Source organism: Manacus candei, unplaced genomic scaffold (genome assembly GCF_025592945.1).
Source record: "Manacus candei isolate 608988 ecotype Guabito, Panama unplaced genomic scaffold, ASM2559294v1 h1tg000071l, whole genome shotgun sequence".
NCBI classification, from domain to species: Eukaryota; Metazoa; Chordata; class Aves; order Passeriformes; family Pipridae; genus Manacus; species Manacus candei.
The window spans coordinates 1,019,922-1,041,193 of record NW_026138119.1 but is presented as its reverse complement, the minus strand read 5'-3'; the positions used below and the strand labels follow the sequence as shown (position 1 = coordinate 1,041,193).

At 44.8% G+C, this 21,272-nt stretch overlaps 1 protein-coding gene across 1 annotated transcript in view; it reads right to left on the bottom strand.

Annotated features, from left to right (window-relative positions):
- Window positions 1-21,272, bottom strand: part of NR6A1 (nuclear receptor subfamily 6 group A member 1) — a 77,476-nt gene that overhangs the window by 47,528 nt on the left and 8,676 nt on the right. Inside the window, exon 2 of the mRNA XM_051807553.1 lies at window positions 17,032-17,091. Within this exon, the coding sequence (XP_051663513.1) occupies window positions 17,032-17,091 (60 nt within the window). The remainder of the gene's footprint in view (window positions 1-17,031; window positions 17,092-21,272) is intronic.

Genomic DNA, 21,272 nt, shown 5'->3' with positions numbered 1-21,272 from the left:
GATTTGTTACCGAGGCAGCTGATGTCTAGCTTGAGATGGGGTGGTGTTCTAATAGATTTGTTTTAGTGGTGGCTGTAAGAAGATGAGGCTGGACAGCTGATTTCATCCTAAAAGGTTCAGTAAATTTACTCCATGCAGCTCCAGCACCAGCTGTGGAGGAGGACATCGCTCAGTTGTGTCAACTTGGCAAACACCAAAATAAATAAGAAAACCCAAAGCGCTCAGTGTCTGGTACCTCCCATTTCCCCTGCTTTCCCCCCAGTCTGGAGTTAAAATGAGAACTGCTCAGAGACTGGGCTTTAATCCGCTGATTGGAGCCAATGAGCAGAAATTATTGAGATTAGAAACCCAACCAGCGGGTTTTATTAGCTGAGAAGCCAACCCCTCGCTGTGCGCGGCGCCGCGGCCGGGGCAATCCTCACCCAAGGAGCAGGAGGCTTGTGGCTGGTCCTCCTCTTTTTTTTTTGTATTTTTCCATAAATCGTCCCTCCTTGGTGCCACATAAAACACCTGGACCCATGGGATTTTCAGACTCTTAGAATTCTCCCAGGCACACAGTGTCAGGGTGTCTCTAGGTGGGAGCGTTGCTGTGACCGCGGTGGGAATGGGATGACTTGGCTCTTCTTCACCCAGGAAAAACAATGAAAGTGAGAGTTGTATATTGCATTCGGGAAATGTGTGTGTTTGTTATGAGCAGCAGAGATACAAAGCATCATAGAATACAGAAACAAATGCTGGGCTGTTTGCGTCCATATTAAGCACGTTGAAAAGGGGAAGAATTTTAAAGTGCGGAAGGTCCATTTTCCAGGGTGTTTGGGAAACACCTGGGAAGAGCGGTGCTGATGCTCTGCACCAGCCCTTGAGACAGATGATGGACTTGCTTCCACTGCTCCTTTGAGCAATGTAGGACAAAAAAAAGGCTGGATGACTAAACCAACACACTGTTAAAAAAGGTGCTACTTGTATGATTAACAAACACCCGCTCATGTGAGGGGCTAGCTCATAGAATTTTCAGCTGCTATATCAGAACATTAGAAATACAAATATGAATGTAAATACTTTTCACAGGAGTCAGTTTTGTCTGAGCAATTATATAATTTCCTTGAATTCTCCTCCTGATGGAGTACAATGGCTTGGGTGTATTACTTCTCAGTAAAACTTAGGTGATAAGAATCGGGCTAGATTACAATCAAGCTATTTTGATTTTACTTTCTTGCTGGTACTGACAAACCCACAAGGACCTAGCTAAAATAAGCCTTTGGACAAAAATATTATTATTTTAAATAAATGTAAGGATATTGATGGCTTTATCTACAAAGCACTTTCAGATGAAATTCCACAGTATTCTTAAAATACAGCAACTTTTCTGTTACCTGTAAGACTGCTAATTCACCTAGATGCTGATTTTAAAACCTACCCCTTGAAAGTGCTACCTAAAAAAAAATGTGCTGAAAAGTTAAATTCTGTCCTTGCCAATTGCATTGTAAGAGTTTGAGTACCTGTTAAGGAGATAGTTTTGAATGGAAACCAGAACATTATAGGTTGGCAAAAAGAACTGCCTAATCAAAACAGCCACAAGAGGAATGTCTGGGCATAACCTGCCCCTGACAACATCCACAGACTCAGCCTGGACATGGGAATAATCCCATCAGGCACATAAGAAAAGGATGTTGATGGCTCTTCTTATGTGGTCAGGGTTTATTTAAACTGCACATAGAAATAACAGATAATTCCAAAGTCAGTTTTCTCAACTCCAGTTATGGCTGTTCCAAGGGAAAGCTTAAAAAGCCTGGACCACTAACAGCCTTGGAAGTTGCAGTGTATAATCCCGCCAGTAAAATACAGTATTGCATTACAGGGTTGGTTGCCAATAAAAATGTGTCAGGTATGCTGAGATCTCACAATAGACTTGGCAATTTAACAAAAAATGTGGAATCCTAAGAATTTCATTTTATCTTAATAATAGCCAGCAGATGCTGTAATCGTTTCAAACCCACAGCATTGATTAATGGCACTCAACAGTTTCAAATGTTAAGAACTCAAAAGACAACAATTGGGTGTTTTGATGTTAAGGGTAACATGGAAGCATGTGTTTCCCTAAGAAGCACCATGGACATACAGACTGGTGACATCACCTTTTCAAACAGACTTCAGTCATTCCTGCTCTCCCTGTTCTGCCTGAGAGTAGCTCAAACCATCTGCAGCTGCCCTGAGATGTAACACAAAGAAATGAACCCAACTGCCCGGAATGACTGGGTAAAACTGCACATTTCCATGTGCCGACTGCTGCATCTCAACCCCAAGAACCCTCCTGCACTGGCAGTTAATTGTGCCACCTAAATACACCCGTGCGTGAATGAATATTGCGGGAAACCTGGGACGGGAATTCTGCCGCCCGGTAGCAGGTCCCTTTCCACCATTCCTACTTTGGGATCCTACCCACTTTGGGTTACTCAGACCTGTGGTTAACCCGTGTTTCCCTCGGAAAGGCCAGACAGTCTGGGCTGCGATGCCAAGCTGTGATTAAGGGCAGGGGAACGCGGCGGGCGGGCTGGACGGGCACGCGGAGCGGGAACGTGCCCGCCCAGGGCGCTGCCCTCGGCTCACACGAGGCTGCTCTGCAGCACAGCTCCAGCTGCTCTGGCACACAGGTGACAGGGGCCGTGTGCTCTGGTGTGGCTCCAGCCCAGGCACGGTGAGCCCCGTGGTGACACAGCCACTGCCTGTCCAGTACAGGCACATCGAAACGGAACGGGGCCAGCGAGCCATAGGTTATCCATGTTATCCATCCCAAACATTCCAGCAATACAGAGACTGATTCTCAGCTTGCTAACCTAAATCAGTTTATAGTTTTCTTGAAAAACACCTTGTCAAATGAGCGTTCGAGGCTTTCCTACTTGGTTTCTTTTGGGCTTTGACCATAAATATTTTAGCACAAGAGTGCATGTCCCTCTCCTCTCGTGTGCCATCTGCAGTGCCTCTGTAAATAATGCTGCACCTCGAGCCTGGTGTCAGGACCAAAAAGGATCCGTCTGGGCTATGAGCAGAGGTGGTCAGGGTTTCAGCACACTCTGCAATTCCCAGTCTCCCATATTTACATTTCCAGCTGCACGCACGCAGTGCCCCGGAGTGGCAGCAGCTCCATTTACATAACCAGAGCTGGGTACCCGGGGGCTCCTGCTGAGCTGAGCCCCCCAGTCCGGGCAGGGAGAGCTCCCACCTCACCAGAGAACGCTGGACCTGCACAGGAGAGGCTGGGGGGAGTCCAACAGGGCGTTACAGAGTGTGGGTATGCGGGGACATAAAACCCTCCCCTGGAACTGGGCATAATGAATGGCTCTTGGTAGTCAGATTTATTTCTTTAGGTGGAGCCTCAAATTCAGATTTTTAAGATGATAACACGTTTGCAGACAAGGTTCACCTTAAAAAGATTCCTAGTTATAAAACAGAATGCGTTCAAGTTTGCCATATATTTTTTTTTCTGCTAAAGATTTAAATATCATGTGGCTTTAGCTTTCTTTCTGTTCACTGAATATCAAGGTCAATTAGGAATGATGTCTGGCTAGTACTCTCAGAGCAGATTAGACAGTTGCATCAAAAACTAGGACCATGTATAGGTCATCTGTTACTGTGACCTAGATTTCTGAGAATCTGTTCAATTTGTTTTATTGAAAATGTGGTCCTCTCTCAGTTCTGTTTCTCATAGCAAACCTCTCTGTAATAGCAAAAAATAGCTTTATTAGATACTTACAGACATTGCTTACTACTTCTGCTAAGACACAAAGAAAATCAAATCCATGCAGCAGACCTGTGCCTGTCATCCATTTAATTTTAAAATAACTTAAGGTTCTGAAAGGCTTATGCCTTATAATCTAAAGCATTTGGTCCACATGCCAAATACTAAGCAATCTGAAATACATAATAGCTTAGCTGCAGCTTTGTTTGCCCTATTTAATTCATTTTTTACCCTCAGTAACCAGTGGGTAGATGCAATATTTCCACAGTCTACTTTGGAAAAGAACATACAGAAATATTTGAGTGAGCCTGTTTTGTTTGTATCTGTGTGAGCTTTGTGGTGCTCAGGGAGGAGAGCTGGTGTGGATTGCCCAGATCCAGACGTCCCTCCCAGACCCACCTGTTTACTGAGGATAAAGATGGTGCCATCTGAATCCTGACACTTTACAGCACATCCACCTATGCCTGCTGGGTTGTCATTCTGAAACCACATAAAAGCAGATTTCCATTTGGAACATTTTATGACAAATTTCCTCTCACAGCTCTTAATTGTTCCGGTAGAAACCAATTACTGGAACAGAGATCGTGCAAACCCCCCTCTTGTTGGTGTAAGTACTGGGAGAGGGAAGGGCAGAAGGTGCATCTTAAAATATTAGAAACTATTTCCAAACACCAATGAGTTCAGTGCTAAAACTCTAAAAATATTGAAGTGATTGCAGAACCCACAATCCAAAGACCAGACCTGGGCATTATCATCATCATCAGTCTCTGTGGCTCATCATGTTGGGGTACAGAGCACATCTGGAACACTTGTGCTCTCATGACACCCCAGGACAAAAGGCTGGTAATACGATCAAACAGCAGGAGAAAGGACACCAAAAAAAAAAAAGAAAAAATGCCAACAGATTGAGATTCACAAATTAAAATCTGCAGTACATCCCTCCCTCATACATCGTACTTAGGAAATCTGTTCCCATTTTTTCAAAATTCTAAAGCCAGTTCTACCAACTCATCTGAATTTTATACTACTTTCATATTCAAACTTTTATGTGCATCTCACAGCACACTGAGACCAATTTATTTTATAGGCAAGATAAAACCCGGCAATATTTGGGTGACGTTATCCAAAGATCATTCTTCTAAATGAACATAAGTACATTTTCTCCTTTTTGTTTCACATGATGGCTGCATTTAAATAGGCTAAATGTATAATTCAGAGAAGAATGGCTGAGTCCTGCTCACCTGGGGGTCATATCCACATCCATCCAATATTTAAAAGCACACAAAAGCAAAGAAATTAAATATATAAGAGGCGGGGGAGGAAGTCTTTCTTCCAACAGAATATTTGCCTGGTAACCAGATAGAAGAGACCGCCTCTTTTTTTTTCCCCCAAATCACAGTTAGTTGTTCTACAAGAGTCTTTGAAGACACTTCTATTTTAAATTTTAACACCTGAAGAACATTTAAAGATGTGCTGCTCTGGCTGAGCCGCACACGGAGCAATGGGAGGGAAGTCCCACAGAAACATGGTTGAAACTTTGAAGCCAGTGCTGTGTGATCAAGGCACATTCAGATCATTTGTAAACAAGGCTGAATGAATTTGGTGTGAAAATGGGAACAAACAGCAACGAGACACAGTGGAAATCCATCCATCTGGGGATGGGACCACGTGCAGGGCGTGACAATGTGTTTCCCTGACAGCACAGAGCACAGACATCGAGGCTTTGTGGCACCTGCCGTGGCTGGATGGGAGTGACCACAGCCAGGAGATGGGAGCCAGGATCCTGCAGAGGTTCAGGGAGATCAGCACTTGTTCTGTGTGGCACCCGTTCAGCTCACGAGGAAGACACGCTCGTGGAAAGAATAACGCTGGGAAGGGATGAGAAATCTCATAACCTCTGGGAGGAGGAGGAGGAGGATGGACAGGATGGATCCTCACCTGTTTTTTTCCTGCTCATTACAATGTCATTGTAATGTCATTTTCTTTGCTTCAGTTATTTACAGTTATTGGAAGTAAAATCTTTATTGCACTGAGTGTATCATGAAATGGAGTCTGACAAGATGGCAACGTAAAACTGACCTGGAGGTGCCACACTGCCAGAACTGAGCCAAAAAGTGAGATTCTACAGGTTTTTCTTTTGAGGAGAACTCCAAACCTTGAAGTCTAACAGATGAGAATTGCTGGATTATAAAGCTGAAAAACAGGAACTAATTATCTTCAAAGGGACAGTAACCCACGAATCAGGAGAAGACATTATGATTATGAAAAGCAAATCCTTCATTGGATCACTCTCCATCCATACAACTTCCCAAGCAGATAAGCTAAGCTTTATCCACCTGGAATTGCTAATATTTCAAACAGTGAATTAAACATAAAAGTCCCAGTTAGCATATAAAAAAAAAAAAAATCTATATTTTTGTAGCGTTGTACATGATCCCCTGTATGAACAGGGGATTCTATTGGAGTCATGTCCCCAGTCTGGAGTCCCAGGAAACCATCTCTGAAACATCCTGCTCAGGAATGGGCCTTCCCTTATGCAGCAGGGATCATACTTCAGTATAGTCTTTAGAGATCAACCCATATAAACAAAACAAACACCTCCAATTTCTCTGCAGTGTATTTTCCCTGTTTGCCCACTGCACGTGCAGGTTCTGGGCGTGCCTTCAGTATCTCACCCGGGAGAACTGAAATGGTGCCTGTAAAACACACCCCAGGGGTGAGCCCACCCAGCACGGGCACGGTGGCACTGCCTCACCCAACCAAAGGAGACCTTAATGCCAAAGCCATTCTCATCTCCAGCTACATTTACACATCTCAGAAGCAATAACAAGGGCATCACTCTGACCTTAGGGACCAGCAGGAGAACCCACGGTGCTTCCTGCCCTCCCTGCCCTGGCAGAGACTGGCTAAGTCCAGCTCGTTCCAACCTCAGCACAACAAGGCAACTCCCTGCAAAAGAAGAACTAATTTTTGTGAAGACTGTCAGACTGATGACTCTGCCAGCAATCTCTAAAATGCTAAAAGGCAGAAAACAATCTCGGTAACAGAATCATCTGCAGTTAGGATCATCTCTCTCCTTCCCGAAACCGAGGCACAGGAACTATGCCTGAATTCACAGCTGATGGGAAATCTTTTGATCTTCACAGACACAGAGTTACCAGCCAAGAACAGTGAGCACAGGAGGATCTTCTGAAGAAGCACTTATCCTAAATTCAAACCACCACAATGAATGTAACGTGGCCTGGGTGTGGAGCAGTGCAGTACTGCAGTGATGGAGAACTGTGAGCATGTTTAATACAGCAGAAGAGACAGTGTTATTTATATCTCCCAAAGCTGCTTACCCAGCGTCAGATGTGCCAGGGCATAGTGCAACTGCAGGAATCCATCAGGAGGACACCTGAGATTCCTCTCCATTAAAAGTGATGGATCTACCACAGCCAATCATCTTCATGGCAACAAATGTTCTCTTAAAAGATGGGATAAAAGTTCACAGGGAAGCTGTGCAAATTCATGAAGAGAAAAAGGCATTCCTGGTGACTGAAGGCACAGAAGCCTGTCTCCAGAAGTCTCTGTGTGTTGAAAAACGTCCGGAAGACAGGAGATGATTAGCAGGAAATGTGTGAGCTTCTCCTCCTTGTATCCTTCTCCAAACATCCATTAGCCACTGGTTTGACTGTATTTTAAGAGTCAGAACTGCTTTATTGATTGCAGCCAACAGCTGCAATTCAAAAGTGGTCCCAAACATCAAGGTAGTTTTTCCCAACAAAGACAATTTCTGAAGTTGTGTGAAATGGGATGGTGACACCGCTACTGAGACATCCGGGGCCGAGGTCAGTTCTGTTCCCTGCAGCTGCAGGTACAAACAGCTCACAAATGCAGCCTCCTCCAAACCCATCCCTGATGGTCTGCTCAGAACAACATCCCTTGCACCACCCTTGGGGTGCTGGGAAGCTCTTACAGTCCTGAAGAAGCTCCTTATCCCCTCCCCAGCCCACCCGGCTGAGACTGCACTCAGCCTTCAGGAAATGTGGTGTAGAGGCAGACAGGGCTCGAGTCATCGTGTGTCCCATCCCTTCCCTTGCACAGAAACAATTCTGGAGACAGGACAGCGAGCTGGAGTCTAATCCAGGGTGATCACTGCTGAGTAAGTAGGTCAGCAAGGAAGCTCCTGCCCATGGTCGTGTCTTCCAGCCCCCACCGCCCTTCTCACTACAAGCAAACGTGACAAACACTTCCTTTAGCAGGTTACAGGAGATGGAGGGTTTGATTCTGAGGGCTTGCATGTGTGTTCTAGAGAGATAAAACAAGTTGTGCTTAAAAAATACAACTATTTTACCATTTTAATGGCTCAGAAAGAGTTCAGTAAGGCGCTTAAAAAAATACATGGCATCTCATTACTCAGCCTGGGTTGTCAGGTTGCAGATGCTGACTAGCTCACTCACAAATGCCTTATTTTAAAATATTATCATGTTTGGCAAAACCAAAATAATTTTGCTTTTCTGCTAAAATGACTTGCTGAGCCTTAGTCTAATATTTTTCAAGAATAAGGAGTGTCTAGTATAATTTTCTTGCAAAATCACATCCCTGTAGGTCAAAAAAGTTTCCCAGTCCTTCATATGCTCTTGAAACAGAAGTTCATACCTCGAGTTTCTGAAGAGCCATTTTTCCCTGCTGACACCTACTGCCAAGGTTCTTCTTCCCCCTGTGAAGACAGACCCTTTCCCAAGCCCAGGGCAGGGTTGCTGTGCTCTAACTGGCTCATTTGTGCAGGTAAAGATATTAACAGACAGGACAGAACTCCTGAGCCTTCGCTGTTTCACCTCAGAGAACTCTATTTTACTGGTGACAGTCTTTCTGATTATTTAATTACTCTTCACTCATCCTCTCAGAAACCTGTTCAGCTCAGAGATGTCCTTAGGGCAGCCTGTGCCAGAACTGGATAAAGTATCATTTCAGCAATTTCAGGAGAACTAAATGCAGATGCACCAGCCTCTGTTCCTGTTCAATATTTCATTGTTTGCACAGTAGTAAGACTCAGATTGTGCACACACATGCAGTTAATTATCTCCATGGCAAGTACTGCTTCATGCAGCCGAGTCCTTTATCCTCACACATGGTCTGTATTCCTTGTTCCCAAACATGTAACTTTGCATTTGACTGTACTAAAGCATTCATTTACACTTGATTTATCTAGAGATCCAAATTTGTGTCACTTTTCTGTCTAAAAAAAACCCCAAATCTGCTAAAATGGGATACTCCATTTCTCCCAGGCCAGTAACCTCGATGCTTTAGGACGTGGCCAACAGTCACTCCAAGGCTGAGCCAACTGGATCAAGTTCCCTCTTGGAATTGCACTGAGACCTCCCTGTTTGTCATTTGTTAATCCTTTTAACATTTGCCACAGCAAATTTGTATCATACCAGTTTAAATTGTCATTTGGTATTAAGTCAAACACCTTACAGAAGTCTAGGGTATGATGCATCCACAAGCAAGCTTGTCAACTCAGAATGAGATCAAAAGAACTTGATAAGTCCTCCATAAATCACTGGAAACTGGTATTAACAGCATTTCTCTCAGGTCCTAGAAGAGCTCTGCATTTATTTTCTGTATGATCACCACCACAGCACTACGTCCTAAAGGGGCAAATGGAACAGACTGGAAACTTTGTGCCCTGATTTCCTGCAGTCCCAAGACTTGTCAACTGTCAGACCAAGGAATTTTTGGACAGTTAAAAATAATCTCCTGTGCTAATTGTAGAAGACTGCTGAATCTGAAGTGTTTGGCCATGGCATTGCTACTTAAACACCCGAATTTCAATGAAACAGCAATAACTAAAATTACTGCCAGCAATTCCATCCTTGTGTCTCCCCAGGGTGTATTTGTGTGCTTACCCTGATGAAGTCATTTACCTTGATAAAGAAAACACATTTTTATATTACAGTTAAAGCTTGTTTCAGGACAAAGCAAATGTGCTTGCACATGGCATTTACATGGATGCTCCAGGCAGGCAGTGAGACACTGTCATGTCCTGAGCAGAGTCTTGGCCCCAATTTCCATCCCTGGGGTCACACACCTCCCTTGTGAGAGTCACAGCTACAGCACAGGGGGTGGGAGAGAAAGGGAAGCTGCTTTACTACCAGATGCATATGTTAAATTTATTTAGTGATACTTCAGGGCAGTGCTGCTGGGATTCCTGCCCTGCTATAAATAAAAGCCTTATTGTGAGGAGCTAATAGAATGATTGAATTAGGGTGTAAGAATTGTTCAGGCGCCGTAAATACCCAGAGCACCAGAAACATCCACAAAATTAACTAAATCCTGTCCTCATACTCGAGTTACCAGGTTTAACCTCTGTGTTTCAGGGTTTGTATGCAGATTTTGAGGAAACCATTTTCTTTGTACAGAAATCCGCTCTCTCCACTCTAAGTTGAAAGAAAACCCCGCATGCTCTGAATGTACAATATTTTCATTGTAAAGCTCTAGGCAGCAGTCACTGCCTCCCTGACTGGTGCCATTACACTGGTGAGCTCACAGGGGTCCCAGTTTACAAGGCATTCCACGCACAGAACTAACAGAGTCGGGCTTTAAGGGACCCCTGCCCCATGGCCCCCTGCCTCCAGCATCTGGAGAGGGTGTCAGCTCCACCTAATGCTGTTTTCCTGACAGAAAATAATAATTAAGCAATAACAATAGAGGTGGCAGCTCTCAGCTCCGGGCTGGTTTTGGTGCTTCCTAAGCAAAAGAAGTCTGAGAGGAAGGTATGTTAAGGTTCAGTGCAGACTGTAACTTTTGGAGTGTGCCTTGCACATATTGCCCACTTAGTGTTTCCAGAGAACTGTTTTATCATTTCGGAATCTGTCCAAAAATCCAGCTTGATGGAGAGCTTTGAACTTTGCAAGGGGGAAGGAGTGTACAGCCAGGATATAGAAATAACATGTACAGTTTGTTTTTAACATTCAGAAGAAATTCAAGCTCTAAAATCACGAAACGAGAAGATGAAAGTTACCGCCTCGAAGGTCAGTGGAGGTATAAAAGAAGGAAGGAGTAGTGAACTGAGAAAAAAGCCTCTCTCACAATGTAGTTTAAATATAAACACACTGTTTTGGTTTGTTAAAACCAAAATTTCATGCTTCACTTGAACTCAGTTTCCTTGATTTATGTTATACCCACCACATGTAGTCACCCTCCGCTCTGGGACACTCCTGAGGCTTAACACTCAAGGCTGAGCACTGCTTGTGATTAATTCAAATTGTCTTTGTTCTTTCCACCAGCTCCTACTCCAAAAGACGGCAAGAAAAAGGTGAGACTAATTTTCGGAGAGTTCTTTTGATTTTCAGTATCAGTTGATGTTTAATGATACCATTAAAATCAATCAGTTTAAGTGCAGACTACAGCCTGTATTCCTGGAGTGAGATTGCTTCAAGTACTTTATGAGACAATACACTTACTGTTAAGTTACATGTATTAGCTCAGGATATTCAGAGAGACACTTATCATCCCTACAACAAGAGAAAATACTCCGAATTTAAAGCAACTCTCCGGAATTTAAGCTGTAAATTATCCCCATGGACTCTGTAGGCTCCACTTCAGTCACAGTAAATTTATTTCAGATACAGCAGCAGATTTAATTTTTAACAAACTGCAAATAATTCCTCTCTCAAACCATGCAAGCCAGGTGGAAAAGGTGGAGATAATTAGATCCAATATAGAGACTTAAAGAGAATAAATCCCATTTTCCTCTTTTCAGGGGAAAGAAGAGAGGGGACAGGAGCTGTAGAAATACAGAGACAGAGATTATGCACTCCGTTAAGAAGTAGGTCCCCTGCTCTCACTTCTGTTGGTTTAAAGTTATAGGTGCCCCCATAACTTTATTATTTTTTTAAGTGAACTTTATAAAGGAATCTGAATCAGTATAAACACCCTTAGTTGCAGCTATTGAGAATATGAATATCCACAGGAGGAAAGGCTTTTCCACAACTGCAATTCTGATACATTCAAAGCTGTTTTAAGGAACACTAAGTCAACTCAGCATCCATAACCAGTGTTACACTTCTGCAATTCATTAGTCCTTGTGGTTCCATTTCGTAATTAAAATACTTTGCAGTTTAAGACTTTACAATAAAGAATGTGCAGTCCTCAGCAGTGTTTCCACTGCCAGTCTATGGAAAACATATGCATGGAAAATATGTACAGTGCATGTATACAGCCATCTTTGGATAGCTTCAGTGAACATTCAACGCTGTCGGTGAGTTTGAGAACTAGAAAAAACCATCGACCGTTGACTGTACCTTGAGGTTTATCACAAACCCTCTGTTGAATGGAAAGCCTGAACCTTCAGAGATTTCACATGTGGTTGCCATTAACAGGTCATGATTTACAGATTATATTAAGAGCTACGGAGGTTGAGTTTTTCCAGTTCTACTTTCTCTAAAAGTGAATTGGTGCATAAGAAATGTTTGTTTTCCCTTAAAAAAAAAAATCAAAACTTTATACTAGAGCAGAATTTCCACAGAACAGAGTATGAGAGCAGTGGAAGGTTTTGTATGGGCAGCACAAAAGCAGGAACATATCCGCACCATATGGTACACTTGGAAACAAATCTGAGCGCGGTGTACGTTCAAAATAGCAGAATACAGGCCAGATCAGGAGGGAAATCTCGTTTCCATTTGGGCTGGCAACTTGAGCTTCGCTGGAAAAAGCTTTGGAATGTCAGTTCATGTGCTCGCAGGAACCTGCGCTCGATTTCAGCAGCTGCTCACCGGGAACGCCGGGCAGGGACCGGCTCCCTCCCGGCTCCTCCCGGCCGGGCCCAGCTGCTCCCGCGGCTCCGGCTGTCGCTTCCCAGCCAGGCAAGCAAGGAAACACCCTTCCTTTGAAAGGAACGGAAAGCCAAGGACTGGGGCACCTCAGTGGTACCTACGTGGAACCTTCTCCACCCCAGCTGGGGGATCAGGGGTAGGACTGTGGGCTCTGAGAGCTTGTGCCTTCAGAGGGTGCAGGCACTTGTTTTGCCCCCAGGGCACTGCAGGACCCATGAAACACCAAAAGGATGTGCCAGGGAATGTTGTCTTGAGCTGCTCTAGGAGATCTTGTAACATCCATCCTTCTGCTTCTGTATACAGTCACAGATGGGCAGGATTAACAAAAGAGATACCTGTCTGAGGCCCAAGAGAAAGCACAGGCTGTTGAAACTTAAGGCTGTTCCCTCCTGGCACACCTGGCATCTTCATGTGCATCTATCAAATGACCAAGGGGCAAAAATAATCACCTTTACAAAAAAAAAAGGGTGATTTACGTTACTTTTAAGGTAGTTTCTCAAGAAGATTCTACTACTCTCCCAGTCAAAGTGTGCTTGCCAGAGCCACCAAGACTCTGAGGAGCCCTGAAATAGCTGTATGTCCTGAGGTCAAGATGACTGCAAAGGGACTGTTCCCTGTGACAACACCCTCCCAGCAGAGCAGCATCTTCAGCACCTCATGGCTGCAATCAACATTCATTGCTGTCGGTGGGTTTTCATTTCTATCAACTCACTGATCAATGAATGCAAACTGCGGACCAGCCAGCCAAGGACCAGCCTCCTACAGCCAAGGGCCAGCCTCCTACAGCCAAGGGCCAGCCTCCTACAGCCAAGGCCATGCAGGCTCGTATGGCCTGGGCAGTTTTCTGGCAAGAAAAGCAACAGTTTTGCCAAAGAAGTCTTATATCCAAGTTCTGCCTCCCAAAACCATGTAAGGCAGGTCTAGGGCTGTGCCATTATCCCACCAGAGAGGTTCAGGACATGTCACCCAGCTCCTTCATGAGCAAGTATGAGTGCTAAAAGCATTATGTAACTTAAGAACTGCACAGGGATTTTTAAAGGGGCAGAAGAGGTGAGGAACTAACTCAATTTTAATAAAAGTTACGCCCAGCTGGTAAATATCTCATTTTCAGTAAAGTGTAAACCTACAGGTTTACCTGGTTATAGGAAATGAAACTTCCTCCTAAGTGAGCCCAGCTATGGAACAGCACTGGGTCCTACAAAGTGACCAGTGAGATGAGAAAGGACTGAGGCTGTGGGGCTTTGGATTGACAGGGCAGGAATGGGACAGAGCAAGGCAGAAAACAGCCACTGATTTAAGGTGCTGCTGCAGAGAACATTCTCCATGGCTGGGGTGGGCAGGGCCAGCTTTGATTATAGTGGAAGGGTTCAGGAGCTGGGGCTGACTGCCTGGGGCAGGCAGGGACCCTCCTGCCCTGCAGCTGTGCAGGGAGGAGCACACACATCTGTCTGCAGGACAGACAGAACTGACACTGCCTTGAGACAGAAGAGCAACCTCTCAAGCTGCCCTCCAAGTATTTTTTAATGACTGGCATGACATAGCTGTGCCCAGGAATGCCACTGTGGCTGGGCTGTGCAATGCAGTAAAGGCAGGAGGCCCCTGGGTTGCCCCCACACTCTGAGGAGGGGCCACTCAGACCAGGGATGGTGGACCCCTTCTGCTCAGCAGTGGTATCACTCAATTCCCTGTGCAGTAAAGGGTCCAAGCACTTCTCTTATGCCTTGTTTCCTCCTCCAGTTGTTTACAGGCTTGTTCTGAAGCAGCCTGTTGAGGCACGCTATGCTGATATCCCACAGGAGCCATCTCCCTCAGCTCGCTGTACAGTTCAAGTCAGAACAACTCACTAATGACTTTTAAACTCCAGTTTGGTGAATATTCAAAATAAATCTGTGTGCTTGTTCTGCTAAAAGACTTGAACTTGTTCAATCTTACGCAGGAACTCCACCGAGTTCAACAGTTACACACTCACAGACTGAACTTTGCAAAAGTGGAGCTTTAGGAAAAAAATCTCCCCTCTCCCTGAGCCTGACAGTGAAGGGCTCTGTTCAGTCACCCAAAGCGAGCACTTCCACCGACACCCTGGGTAAGTGTGGTGCTTTGATAGAGGGAATTTACTACAGTAATGTAACAGTGAGCAGCCCAGAAGCACGGCTGCCAAATTGTTTTAACATTATCAAAACGAGGATGACTCATTTTTTATGCAGTTTGACATTTTGCCTTTGAAATCTCAGATTTTTCAGCATGCTTGGCAGGCTCCCTCGGAAGTGAGAGTGCACAATTTGGATTTTTTCCAGCGACATCTTACACGATGTACAAGAAAGTACTTGTGCGTTATTTTAAACAGACATTTCAGCCAACTGGTTTCCCCCACGTACACTTGTATGAAAGTACAAAATACAGAAGTCCTGACAGAGGTGTTCATCTCTACTGCAAGGACATGTGAAAATAATTCACTGCAATTACTCTAAGACATTTCAGACAAACAGGGAAAACTACAGTAAAGGGGCCATCACCCTGTTTGCCAATGCACAACAAGCCAAAGGCTTCAGCAGACACTCCACAGGTCTTAAAGACTCTGGATGCACAAATAAGCTTAAGAATTCATTTTCCTACTCTACTTGAAAAAAATCCTCAGGATTTTTTTTTTTTTTTTTTGCTTTAATCATGTTTGGTAATGAGACAGCAAGGGGAAAAAAAACTTACTAAGAGAAGACAAGTTAGCAGACATGTTCAGAATGTTTTTAAATCCATGCTTGGGAAGTTTTAGATGTTTGTGGCACCAACTGTTCACTCCCTACCAGAGCCACCCCCCACAGATCCGCCTGCCCCGGAGCACATCAGGGTGATGCTGAGCACCAGCACGTTCAGTGCTGCCAATGCAGACGTGGGACAGCTGGGGCTGGAGAGGTCTGGGATCTGCCCCAGCAGGAATTGCCAGGGCTCATCTCTCCATCCTGGAGGCTCCAGCAGGCCTTCCAGCACTTCAGGGACCCCGCTGCCCACCAGGTGCCCACCAGCACTGACGGGGGGATCGAAAGACAGGGAGACATCAAAAGAACTCAAGGAGCTCGGTTTATTTAGTTTATCAAAAGTTTATATAAAGATCTTCATAGGGAACAGATGTTTGACAAGCATTTTTCAGTTTAGCAAAAGATAACACATGAAAGCTGTGGCTAGACAAACTCAGAGCAGCAATAACATACAGTTGTTTAAGGGGAAAAGAAGGTCATTCAGTTCATATTGGACAGCTTTGCTCTTAGTATTGGCAGATACATTCTGCTGGGAGAATACTGTGGAAAATTCAGTTTTGTTTTAATTCCCTTTAATGCAGGGGAGGCCTGAATGCAGTAAATCTGAGCTATGTCAGCCACAAAGGCTCAACAGAATATTAGCCAATATATCAATATAAACTACACATCTCTAAATGACAAATTATTGTACATATGCATGTGGAATTATCTGTTTCCACATAAAAATGATCAACGGCATGAAAACCTGGCTAGATGCCTACAAAGGTGTGTTTTATTAATCAACAGGCAAATAACTGCAGAGACATTTACAACTGGGAGCCTGCCATACCTGCATTCCACACAGCTGTTCTCATGGCAAAGGAGAACAGCTCCACATATTCCCACTGTAGGGGAACCACAGTTCCCCAACAGAAGTGCAAGTCCACCAGCACAATGGCACATGGAAGGGACAATGTCCTGGCTCTGGAGGGCTTTTAGCAGCTTGAACATCTGAGCACTATTTCTGAAATGAGCTGTCTGTTTGAAATTGCAGATTTGAAAAATCCACAGGGTTCCCAAACGGTGAGATGAGAAGCTGCCCTGAGTGAGGGGTTTGCAGAGGCTCAGCCCTCTGTTAAGGACACGGTTTCCCAGTCCCACCAGTCTGACAAGGGCCTGTTGCCATCTAGTGGATTCCATGGACTGGTCCCTCTGCACAGCAAAGGCCACTAGATGGAGCGTTAAGAAGGAATTCTGAATTCCTGTTTTTCAGGTGTCCAGCAGCTCAGATTTTCAAAGTCTCAGAAAGTTACAGGCCCAGAATTACTGTGAAATTGCAGAGGATTCCACCAACTGCTCTCAGTTCCATGAGAAATTCCAGGCTCTACCTTTCCAAGTTTAATACTGAAACACCACAGATAATACTTCCCTGTCAACAGAATTTACCATCACCTCAGGGGTTTATATCCCTCACATACAAGCATCTACTTCATTGAGATACCTCTGGTGACAAAGGATCTTACACAACCTGCATTCTGCTGGTGGAAATAATCACATACAGACCTGGTCTGTGCTACTTTTATGAAAAATACTTCATCAGCTCTCAGCTATGGGGAAACTCCACTTCCATGAGTAAGCATTAGCTCTAAAACTTCTCGAAGCTACTATGGAGTATCAGTTCACATCTTTGGATTATCTCAGAATGAGAAATTCCACCTTATCATGTGGCAAGAAAAGGGGTACTTACTGCCCATGGAGTTCATAGGGAGGACAGGAGAGGAGGAACTCATCTGCTCCACATCTGTAGCTAATGGGAAAGTGAAAATGAGAAAGATGTGATGTGCATGTTACCAAGAAGTTTTTGAAAACTTTCATTTACACTTAAATTGAATATGCTTGTCTTTGGTCACCTGAGGAAGCTGCTTTAGAAGCAGGTAGTTTTTAACAGCATCAGCCTTCCCTCTTTCAAGATATGTCTATCTCATCCACGTTATCTACAGATGTACTTTTCCAAGCATTTGTACTGGTAATCTGTAATTTGTGATGGTTTGAGAGTATCAATTCAGAACAACTTCCAGCACAAAAATTCTGGATTACATCAGCTTTAAACTGCATTCAGACCATTACTGTGGAATGAAAAGACATGATGATCTCCTATCTGTGTCCAGTGCACTTTTAAAAGATTCCAGATAGGAAGAGAGATCCTCTTCCAAAGGGAGGCAAAATGCTGGTATTTGATCTGGAGCAGCATCAAAAACAAGTGTTTTTAAACACAAGACACTCCAAAGCCTTATTTTCTAACAGCTGAAAGAAGAAACAGAACTTCCTGCCTGTGTTTGCCAATGAAAAACCCCAAAGTCAGAATGTGATCCAAACCAAATGCCAGATGCCCTCTGTGTTTTGGGAGGGATCCACCTTTCCAGGACCCAAACCAGGAAAGACCTGTCTTCCAGTAACAGGGTCAGCTTTAACCCAAGATTAGGTAAACCAAAGATATGTTCTTTGGGGCTTGATCTCTGTGAAAAGACCACAGCCCCTCTCAGCACATCACCACAAACACCGAAGTCGAGCAGATCAGTCTCCCTCTTCATCACTTTGGTGCTGGCAGATCCCACATAATTATATACTCTGTAACTCCTGTTTAGCTTTAAGACCCAGTAAATGCACACTACAAGTTACATTCCTAACCACAGAACACAGCCCCAGAAGCACAACTCCAGCCCACAGCCAGGCTGTGCTGCCAGCCCAAATCCTGCCTTTCACATTCCTGCAATTCCCATTTCTCTGGCAGGAGGCAGTTCCCCGAGGATCACTGTTTACACTGAAAAGTGCAAAGTTCTGCTCTAATTAGGCAAACCACAAACAAATGTAAACACTTCAGCAGACCATTTTTACAGAACGTGAGAGCAGACACAGCACCACAGTGACTTAATCCCCCTGCCGTGCCTTCCCACCTCACCGAGGAGCCTCCTCGGAGTAGCTGCTCACAGCACCAGCCACAGCCCAGAGCAGCAACAAACACAATCACAGATTTATTCAGCAATGCCCTGGGTCGTTCCTGTCCTATTCCCCAGTGAATTATCAAGGCATTTGCTGCCTAGAACATCCACACATTCATTTATCATCTCGCTGCGTTCAGAAAGCTGCACGTGACAGGCCGCCTGCACCTTCCCAACAGGCACAATCCAGAGGACACTGCACAGGCCTGTGGTGTGCTCAGAGGAAAAAACGATTTTGCATCTTCCCATTTGCCACCTCAGTCTCTCTAATGTGGGAATTGCTGACCCTCCAAAGGAGCCAGCAGCTCACACACTATACCTGTGTTTATAAGTTAAAAAGGACTCTTCATATGCAGCACAGCCATTTCAGATCCCTGGGAAGAGTTTTGTACTCTTCCTTATTGAAAGTTACATGAGCTTTCACGTACAGCCAAATTAAGCCAACAAATAAGCACAGTTTAAAGTTACTTTTAATCCTCTGTGAGTGGCAAGATTTAGCCGGTGTAGATTCAGCACTGAGCACAACTCAGCTTTCAGAAAGGCTGAAGGCCCAGCTCAGCAGATGGTCACTCAGGGGTTACCTGCTGCTCTGGCACACAGAGGTCACTGCCCAGCACGGGGGACAGATGGCACAGGGCAAGCACTGAGAACCCATTGTGTGAGCAACAGTCACTCGGGAGAAAGCTACACCTGCCAACATCTGGAATAGTTTATCAAGTATCATTCAAAAAGCACGTGCCTTCTGAAGAGAGCTTTCTGAGCGGGGTTCGGAGAAGGGCACTGCAAATTCTTTTAAGTCCTTTAGTTTTAGATTGTTCATGTTATAGGCTGCCAATAACAAAGTGTAACTATTTCCCAGCTCTGCTTGGGAAGGACAATTTCAGTTCATGCTTGAAATTATGTATTTTAACTATTTCTAATGTGTTCACCAAGGCGGACACGGCGGTCACCACAGCCCGGCTGCTCAGGTTGGAAGGCAGAATTCCCTCAGTGTCCTGCCCAGTGCTGCTGGGAACCTGGTGATGCCACACCCAGGGCACGGAACATGGCACGGCTCTGGGATCAAAGAGTAGCAACACCTCAACACTTCTGTTCTTGTGTTACTGGCAGGTGGTATTTATAATGTATTAACCTCAAAATCACACTTGGATTTTTTTGTAAGTGTATAAAAGCACAACTAATTATCCTACACCTGGCCTTGGATAGGAGCATTTAAAAATTTCTCTCAATATTAAAAGAATTCAAACATGGCAATGCTGATTTGGCTCTCTTATCCATAACTCCCTCCCCTCCAGCCCTTTTTACCTTCATAATGACATGTGACACATTAAACTCCTAAAATCAATTCAGCTAAGGAAGAGGAGATATGGATTAACAACCAGCTAAGATTTTGGAAACTGGTTTGCTCTAAAAGATGAAAAGGACAAAAGTCTGCTCAGCTATGAAGAGCAGCTGCTGCCAATACAAGTATTTACCCCCTGACCCCTCCTCTGCCCACTCAGTGAACAGTGCCAATTGTTTTCCTGTATTATACACTGTTTACAAGCCCTGAGTGGCATGAAAGGAATTAATAATTCAGCTCATGGAGCTGATGACCTTTATTGGGGTACCCCTATTTGCTGAGCAGGAATCAGAGCAAAAAGCTCCCTTGAAGCCACAGGGTTTCTTTAAGAGTTTTTCACTTTACAGCCTAATTGGCCACCATAACATAAATCAATTATTTCTCCTGTTTTAAGCAACAATGCTACCTATTCTCAACCACTCGATTTCTAACTTCTCTTGTATCAAGCCAGGCCTTGTTCTTTGACTTTTACAATGGTCTGGTAAACACACTGGCAAGGCCAGCCTGGAGAGCTTCGCAGGACCAGGAACATTTGGGAACACCAGCAAAAAGAGGTTATGCTATTTTGAACTTCTCTTGACCTTTGCCTGCCCTTGTCCCTGGTTATGCTAATTGAAGGGGTATATGGGCTACTCCCAGAAATGAACTTAGCCTGAACCTGTGACACAGCATTGGGCTTTGAAGATGAGTTTGGCACCCCCTCCCCAAAGGCTGTCATCTCACGTACAGGAAGGGACAGCAGGTAAAACACAGTACCCTGGGCCCTGCAGGGAGACCCCAGGTGAGAGTGAGCAGAACGTGCTGACCCGGTGAGTCACATCTTCCCCCGTGCCCAGGCAGCTGCCAGGGACCAATGGCATGGATCCACGTGGCAAACCCACAGCTGTGCTTGTGGGGCTGCAGACAGAAGGACATGGTCATAGCACAGCCTGCACAGGCACAGGGTATTCCAGATGTGACTCTGTCATATCCCACAGGAGGCACTCAGTGCTCCTCTCAACCTCCTGGCTCTCAGACCAGCACATGATGGGCTGTCACCACCACAAGCACATCCTGACTCACTGTGAGGTTCTCCAGGACCCCAGGTCACCCTGCTGAGCTGCTCCCCAGCCTGTACCATTCCATGGGGTTATTGCATTCCAGATGCAGGACTTGGTGTCTGTCTCTGTTTAACTTTGAAGTTTCAATCAACCCTTTCCTTCAGGTTATCAAGGTCCTCCTGAACAGCAGCTGTGCCCTCATCGTGGTGTCATCTGCAAGTGTGACGTGTGTCCATCCCATCACCCCGATGGTTGATGAAATTGCTAAATAGTATTGGCCCTAATATTGACTCCCAAGGACAACCACAGCATAACAAGCCACCAGTTAGTGCTTGGACCCTTGACTGCCACCCTTTGAACAAAACAGCCCAGTTTGTCACCCAGTTTGTCTACAAGGATGATATGGTAGAGACTGTGTCAAAAGCCTTGCCTAAAGTTAAAGTTAGTGACAAAATTACTGTCTCCTCCTTCATGGATCCAGTCATTTCACTGCAGTAGGAATGAGGCTGGTCAGGCATGATCTTCCCTTGGTAAACCCACTGTGACTGTTCCCAATTACCCTCCTATTCTTCAAGTGCCTGGAAGGGTCTTTTGGGAGGATTTGCTC